The sequence below is a fragment of the Anopheles cruzii genome, chromosome 3 (assembly GCF_943734635.1).
Source record: "Anopheles cruzii chromosome 3, idAnoCruzAS_RS32_06, whole genome shotgun sequence".
In the NCBI taxonomy this organism is placed as follows: domain Eukaryota; kingdom Metazoa; phylum Arthropoda; class Insecta; order Diptera; family Culicidae; genus Anopheles; species Anopheles cruzii.
Genome location: NC_069145.1, coordinates 78,755,947 through 78,764,491, shown reverse-complemented (window position 1 = coordinate 78,764,491; position 8,545 = coordinate 78,755,947). Strand labels below are relative to the sequence as shown.

General features: G+C 50.6%; 1 protein-coding gene across 1 annotated transcript in view; it reads right to left on the bottom strand.

The window, feature by feature from the left end:
• Positions 1-7,962, bottom strand: part of LOC128271066 (voltage-dependent L-type calcium channel subunit beta-1) — a 12,392-nt gene extending 4,430 nt beyond the window's left edge. Inside the window, exons 1-5 of the mRNA XM_053008499.1 lie at positions 7,840-7,962; positions 3,754-3,870; positions 3,549-3,668; positions 3,365-3,466; positions 3,173-3,293 (exon numbers count right to left, since the gene is read on the bottom strand). Of these exons, the coding sequence (XP_052864459.1) occupies positions 3,173-3,293; positions 3,365-3,466; positions 3,549-3,668; positions 3,754-3,870; positions 7,840-7,962 (583 nt within the window). The remainder of the gene's footprint in view (positions 1-3,172; positions 3,294-3,364; positions 3,467-3,548; positions 3,669-3,753; positions 3,871-7,839) is intronic.
• Between the last annotated feature and the right edge of the window lie 583 nt (positions 7,963-8,545).

Below are 8,545 nucleotides of genomic sequence, written 5' to 3'. Positions count from 1 at the left end.
AACTGCGCTCGGCTGTGCCTGTCCTTGTGCCTTTGCCTAGACTAGACAATTGTGGCACTCAACACAAACGTCCCCACATCTGTCGGCCATCGTCGGCATGCTGATTGATGCCTGTTTGTGTGTGCCGTTGTCTTTTTTTGGTACAAAACGGCAACTGTGACGCTCAGTCGGGTACTCTTTCAAGTATCCGTGCAATTGTTCCTCGATTGTTCCAGTGCTTTGTTGCACTGTGGCAAGCAAACGGAAGTGCATTCAATGTGCCCTGTTTTAGCCAAAACCAAAAACGCTGCGAATAGGGAAAAAAGCTCCTCCAGCAACAAAGGGTTGACTTGTTACCTTTGCTCGTTGTTTTCAATTTTACAGTTCAATCTCAGTAAGATCTGGTCGCTCGGGAAGTTACCAGGTCCAAGACTTGAAAATGGATTTTTTTTTAAAGAAATCAAATGTCTATTACATTGAAACGAAAAATTCTACTTTATAGCTATAAATTTCTCCCATCTCTCTGCTAAATCATGGATTCCTAGACGAAAGAATTCTTCGACTTTTTAAGTAAACTAATTAGTCATTCCATTTCGACTTCCTCGTAGAAAACGAAGAGCTGCTCAGCCAATACGTGTCCCATCGAAGAAAAAGAATGATATTCGGAAAGAGCCAAGTCTGGTGAATAACGCGGGGATGGATAGCAGCTCCCATCCAAGTGATTTGATAGTAACCTGAAACAGTTTTGCTTTGGGGGTCATGGAGACGCCAGGTTTTATGGCCATTGTGAACCACCAGGCGTCTCCATGGCGGTACAGAAGACACGTCATTTTGGTCGTTTTTCGATCAATGTCAGCAGCGATCTGAATTAACAGTTTCACCAGGTTTTAGGAGCTTGTGATGCATCACACCTTTCTGTCCCATCAGAAAGTTCTTTTCTTGGAGTCCTCCGACGCTATTTGCTTGTTGAGTCAAAATCACCATTTTAAAATTTGTTAAACCACTCAAAGCACTGGGATCTTCCAAAACCAAGCATCAACAATCATTTGATCTGATTCTGTAGCAGTTTTTTTCAACAGGTAGCAGAAAAATAATAATCCTCGCAAAACGTCATGTTCAACCACAAAAGTTGATATTTTGTTCAACAAAAGTTTTCAACTAACCTTATTTTAGTCTCAGCTATTTACCGTCCCTGTTCCGGTCTCCTCAGCCCAAGAACCTACACGGGCCATCAATATTCTGGCGCATTAAATTCTACCTTCTGACCCCCCCCAGAAAGGGTAAAAACCTCTCAACCTCGGCTGTTGTTGTGGAATGTTTTGGGAATGGTTTGGAACCGGAATAGCTACAACCTACAATGGCCGATGTCGAAGTGGCCCGCCGCGTGTGCGTGTCAACTTTAAGTAACATTTGTCGCCCAGAAGGCCGTTAGGCTAGTGGTCCCACAACTCGCAGACAATTTTCCGCACCACGGGAAGCGCTCCACAATCAGTTCATTTTTATGTGGCTGACCTGTTGGTCTTTACCGGCCATTAAAAAAAGCGAAATTGAAATGCTCGTCACCAGCGTGCTTCCAAAAGTCAGCCAACCAGCTGGACGGAGAGTTCCTTTGTGGTTTTCTTGTTGTTGCTACGTAAGATTATAATCGGCAGACTTGGCGAGCTTGTAAGGTCATTATCGTCGCTCGCGAGACGGCGCAAAAGTTTTATTAACTTCCCCAACTCGGACCGGCTACTTTACGGGGCACATTTTTGTACCAATTTTACTACCCTACATCGGAAGATAAAGTACGGAAAATACGACATTCACTACACGGGCGGCTGATTACAATCGATCGATCGATTGGAAACGAGGACCTAAAAAGCTGCACGCGCACCTTCCATGCACAATAGGAGAACGAACGGGGAACGGGAAGCTTTGTACAGGGGGGAGGGGATGGGAGCAGAGCAGAGGAGTCTGATAGTATGTAGATTCGATGCCAGGATGCCAGACACGGATGAGGCGATGAGCACTAACGGTTCTACTACTCGACACAATGTGTTCCTGTTCTGTGCAGTGTGAGTGTCGGGAATGTTTTTGGCTGGTCCAGGGAGCTGCGGTCCTCTGCGGTTCTTCGTTCCCGGCGGCACCGGGTCCGGTGTTCGTCGTGATGTGTGTTCAGTGTGTCTTTAGTACGTGTTACGGTCACTGTAAAGCTCAACCAATCCGTCTGGCGTTTGTGTCGGAAATTAGGAAAAATCAACGGAAGAGAAACCAAAAGGCAAACGAACTGGTGATTCCAAGGCTGTACACACACGCAACCATCGGAACCACATAACCGGGGGCATCCCCGAGGAAGGCCCGCGGGTGACTGGAGGTGCAACTTGGGGGAGCTAAGTGGCAAAGTATACCTCGACAGCTCGGCGCACTGCACACTGACGGGGAAAACAACACACAAGAAAGGCCGCCACGATGGCGATGGCAGCGTCAGCGGTTTGCCCAGGCTCGGCTGGGTGTGCTCAGTTGTGTGTGCGCGTGTGTGTGTGTGTGACGGGGGAATTAGTTCAGAAGTTGTGGATCAAACGGAAACCAAGGCCAAAACAGAAACAAAATCAATCAACTAAAACCCCTGGAAGCCACGACATCAATTTGGGTACTGATTTTGAGTCACATTCCCTTCCGAGAGTTTTTGATTATCCGAGGCAATGTACGAACAAACGGGCAACACTTTCAATCGGGAGTTCGATTGGGAAACTACTAACACACACACACACACACTGTGTTTCCCGTTTGTCCTGCACACTGCCCCCGCACACAACAGCCAAATGTACAACGTTGTTTTCACGCCAAAACCACTAACTACACAACTCACAACCAGAGACAGAGTTTACCGATACACAGCCAGAGCAAACGAAAGAAAGAAAAGAAATCGTAACCGCGGGAAAGCGGGAAAAACCGAGCAAAACCAGCAAACGATACGAGCAAAGTAACAGAGAAGAGAGAAGGGAGAGAGAGCGAAAGAAAGAAAGAAAGAGAGAACAGAAAAGGAAACCAAACCAAAAACACACACACCGAAAAGGGAAACCGAAAAAGAAAACCGAACACCGCGCGGATCAATCGCAAACTCGGGTGTAACGACAGATTCGACATCGACGAACGGAAGAGAAAGAAACCACATACAGAACGAAAGAGATAAAGTAAATCTGTGTCATACCAGGTGTTGGGGGTGTGCTACCTCGTGATGGTTCCGCACCTGGCACTCCAGATGCTCCTAAATTACCGCTAGATGATGATCCCTTACTTGTATATAGCTTGGATGAGCGGGCCGCCGACGCCTGAACGGAGAGAGAGCACGGAGTTAGAGGAGCATGGGGAGCACCGAACCGGATGTGGCACACATACGCACCTGCATTCGTATGTGTTCTAGCTTAACGGGACTGGGAATGAATCCCACTTCACAGCCTTCTTTAACCAATCGCCCAATCCACCAATTATTGTCGTATTTCTCCTGTGTGAGAGAGAACAGGATGTTGTAAGTGAGTCTGGGGGCAAGATTGGGACAGCAGCCTTTCGGCGGCCGTAGCACGTACCTTGATATGAAGAAAATCGCCCACCTCGAACGACACGGCACTGCCGTGCACCGGCGAGTCGTCATCCAAACTGCCATCGTACGAAACATTCGTCCTCACAGCAAATGCAACAGGTTTACTCTGTGCGCGCCGCCGGAACGAGACAGACAAGTGTTTGAGGACAAGGTGGTCGATTTCAGGACTTCCAGCTTCGCGCGCTACTTACCCTCGCTTTTTCCAACTGACCCAGCGCCTGACGTTCCTTCTCTCGCCGAAGCGATTCCTTTTCCTCGTCTAGCGACAGATCGGACGATGGTTGAGAGTAGTTGGAATCCGCTGAACCCTGCCGAAGGATGGAAAGGACACCGGTGAGAGTGAGCAGCACATCAGCGTGGGGGCGTGATGGCCCCGGCCGGGACCGTAACACGCGGGCGGCAAGCAACGTTGACCTAATCGCGCGGGCGCGCTCGCCACGCTAATCGCCCCAAAAGGACAGCCCGGCCTGCGTCTCTACTACGGGGCGTAAACATAGGCGCACTAAGGGACCCTCTAGCAGGGCGGCGGGTGGGCCAGTGGCCGGCGAACGATGTCAAGTGGAAAGCGCGCGCCCATTTTAGACGACGGCAGACCCCATCACTGTTTGCCCATTGTGGCTATTTTTAGCCACCGAATGCTCGCTAAATCGGCACATTGTGTCGCCCGAATGCGGGCGTGAGCTGCCGGTGGTGCGACCGGAAGTCCGCCCGGCCCCCAACGCGCGGTCGGGCGGGCGTGAGGACTGGCGATCAGGAGCATTATGATGTTTGCCGTATTTACGTCGGCGACGCGGAAACAAACAAATGCGCGCAACAATACGCGACCCGGGACCGGCTCAGTCCGTGTGTGTGTGTGCGTCTGTGCGTCACTCGGGGGGGCAGGCAGTTATTTTGCCACCCAACGGGCGATTAAAGAGCGTCAATAATGCGATGGTGCCAGTCTCTGCCGGGTAAAAAGTGTTGAAACGCGTGTGACTCGTGTCTAAAATTCTAATTTTTCTTCGGGAACTCTCCGGGAGTTTTTCTAAGAAAATGTCCTTACGCTAGTGTTCTTTGCTAGTTCCCCCTCTTCATTAGAGTCGGAGTTCCAAGAAGCGGGTCCAGGAAAGGACTTCGGAACGTCACACGCCATGCCGGGCCACTGCAGAGCGCTTGCCGCTGCAGGCACTGCTGAACTGCAGTTACTTTCTCGACGCCCCGGGGACAGCCACATGCAGCAGTAATGCATGCAAACTTTTTGCCAGTGCCCCTCAGTTGACCGCACTCCTTCCCGCACTGCTGCTGCTGCTGCTGCCGTAGAGTGTTTGTGTTGTGACTGGTCCCTCGGGAAAATCACTTACCGAGCCGAGCCGAGTGCTGCGGCCTAACACAGAGCCGCATGGCGTACACAGGACCCGGGCCGACCCCCGGTGCAACCTTGTAAACGTGGCACGACTGCCCATTGCAGGTGCCACGGACTGCACACCTTTGCACCCGAGGCCGAGGGACCGACCCTTGGGGGGGGTTCATAAATTTTAGAATATATTAAACGATGACAAAATTTATTGCAACATTTTACTGCAGAAATTTATTTCCCCGCTTGCCGCGTGGCCGCCCCTTTGGGGTGGTTAAAGTTTCCCAAACAAAACCCATTTTCTTGGTGACGGTGGCCGAAGGGACAAAAGAAATGGCGTGCCACCGGGTCGCTGGGCGCTGGAGGTGCAATCAGGCGCAATGCAATTGAATCCCGTCCCACGTTCACGTCCTGCAACCCACGTGGGCTGGTGGACGGGTTAACGGGTTGCGCTTTAGCGCCAGTTCCGGAAGTTGCAGTACCGTGTTCGCGGGTGGTAAAGGTGGGTGGAGCTCATATGCACCACCCGCTTGGGTGGGAAAAACACAACGACGTATGTGCACCAGCTGGCCGTCGTCGTCGTCGTTAGGTTCGGTTCCTGCTGCGGTTTTGATGGAGTGACTTCGCGGAAACTCCGTTGCATGACGCGGCGCTTATAGGGGGAACGCCGTCGGGCGTCCGGACCACTTCCTTCACCGTCACGTGCCGCCCGATATTTGTCGTTCCCGAAATCGCAACACGGGACACAGGGTTGCTGGTTGCTGGCTACCCGTGCCCAATAATTGGATTTCCTGTCTGTTTCCCGGTGCCCCATCGTCTTGGGACCGTAGACCCCGTAGGCCTTGAGAGCTGCATCTGCCGGGACCCGGGACCGCTTTGCCCAATTTGTGAGTTGGACAAATTTCCCAAGAACGAAGACATGACGGGCCGCGGCCCAAAATAGACAATAATAAGCCCGCCAAAAGTGGATCACTTTGGTTGCGGTTCCGCGGAATGATAGCTCAATTTGTTGGCCGCCCCATAAACCCCGTGCCCCGGCCCATCATCTTGGAAGTTGGAAAAGGGGTCACACAGGCACACACACACACTCTGACACGCGAATTTTGACTTCCGAACGATGTGCACAATTCTGCTGCTCCTGCTTTGCGTACCATTTTCTCGACCACTTCCTCGACTACGGGGTTGATGGTAGTTCTTGGACTAGCGCCGCGGTACCTCGGCCAACCGATGTACCGGTGGCCGCATATGCTAATGTAAGCCCGGGTGTCAGTTTCGGTTTCGGACGAGAAAGGTAATTATCCACCGGCCCAATTGCGGTCACACGGTTTTGACAGCAGACAGGTTGAGGCTAGTCTTTTATTGGCAGCCGCCAGCATTTTGGTGGCGGTCGGTGACAACTTTTAAAATACATCTCGCTGGAAGCCGCCACACGCAAGGACATGCCTTCAGCGAGCGGACGCGAGCATCTTGGAAACCTTAGGTGTGTGAATTAATTATTGCCGTTTTCATGGAACATTTGTGACCTAAGTACGGCAACAAAACGTATGACTACTACTTTCTGCCATCTTTTAGGTAGTTCTTCGATTCCGTGTCGATAGAACTCCTCATCTTTATCAGCGATTCACTCAGAGACCTTTCCAATACCTTCAAAAGAAGTGAGCCTCTGTACTGCCAAATCGTTACTTATGCAACGGAATAAATAGTAGTCCGAAAGAGCAACATCTGGTGAATACAGCGGGGGGTTAACAGTTCCCATCCGACATTTTCGAGATAGGTTCGAGATTTTGACCGGTTTTCCGTTGTGGGGTCGAGCTTTGCCATTTTGAAAAATCAGCTTACCATGTCTTTTATCCCATTCTGGTCTTTTTACGGCCAAACCTTTGCTTCAAATGCGTTAATTGTTGTCTATCAATAATTCCATTAGGTTCCGAAAGCTCATAGTACACCACACCTTTCATATCTCACCATATGCACAGCACAACCTTTGCGCAGTGAATATTTCGCTTTGGTTGCTATGGGGCGGGTTCACCAGGCTGTATCCAGTCCTTTTTTCGTTTAGGATTCTTGTAATAACTACCCTTTTCATCAACAGTAACTATTCGGTACAAGAACCCCTTTCTTTTTTGCAGTGCAAGAAGTAATGAAGAAATACTTCACGCAAAAACACTTTACTCGACATTTTCAGATGCTTAAAACAGGTGTTGTTTACACTTTGACCAAAGAATCTATACTGCGTTAGATGCGTAATGACAGTAGCTGTCAAACACAAATTTCATAAAAAACAAAATTTGTTACATTCAGTGAGTAAAGCTTTTGTAAAACGACAAGAATTAATTCACACACCTAATATGAATACCGGCGGTGCGGCGAATCGGAGTTGTCTCGGAGTGCGGTCGGCCATAAATAGTTGGCCACCGGCACGTCCGACGTCCGACGCCTGGACGTGTCGAAGTGTCAATTGGTTTTGCGATGGCACGCGAAATATTCGGCTGACAGGTTGTCGTCCTGCGAGGCTGAGTCACAGCAAGATTTCCGATTTTAAAATAACTAAACCCGGCCAAAGGGATTGGCCCGGCTGGATTGGCCGTATGGTCCTCGTGACGTTCGCAAAACTCCATTGTGAGTCACTTTATTTATAGCTTCTCCTCCGTCATTCGGCAGCCGAACCCCTGCCTGGTTGCCGGCCGTCTTGTGTTTGGTCAATACAGATTGGACCAGTCTGCGAATTAGGGTTGGATGGAGTACTTTATTCCTCGCAATCGGTAGTAATATATTTAGATCTGCATTATTCGAGTTGGAGTTGCCTGAAGCGTCACATTCACCTAGAGTAACGCGCTTTCAATAATTGATATGAAGTGTACTACCACACCACATGACCATTTCGGAGTCTCCTGAATCGCTCCCTCCGAATCCGGGTCCCGATCTCGACTGCGTGGGAACTAACCTGCGTGAAAAGCTTGTTGTAGCCGGCACTCTGGTACGACGTGTAGCCCAGCCCGAGGCCGATGCGCGACTCTCGATGCCCCCCGGAGACGGATGGGGCATCCGATGAGGCTCGCTGCACCATGGGCCGATCAGGCCGCCAATCTTCTTCTAGACCGGATATTTTCGGTGCTATTGCGATCGCGGTGCCGGCTGCGATCGCGGTGCGGCCGCACCAACCAGCGGCGTACCAGCGTTCCGGGGCCCGCTAACACGGCAACGACTGCGGATGTCCTGACACCGTTCACCAGCACCTCCTCACTCACGGCTCACTGGTTGCCGGCCGGCGCGTCACGGTGCGTCGGGGGGTGTCGGGCAAGTAATGAAATCATAAAACGCCGTTCGACGAGAAGCTCACTATTGCGCCTTGCGCCTTGTCACGGGATTTACCGCCTTTAAACCGCCTCGTACGCCACACTATCCGTCGATGATGATGACGATGATGGTCAGCATCGTGCGGTAACTAAATCAGTGGCATTAACCCAATTACGCGTTTGCTCTCGCGGGAGACCTACACTCTAATTGTGTGCGAATGAATTATGCCGACATTTCTGCTGCCCCACGGCCTACTTGTCGTAATTTTCACTACTAACCGAACCGGAAAAAGAAAGGGAGAAACAACAACTTATTTCACCACCAACACGAACTTTTATCGAGTCCACTACAGA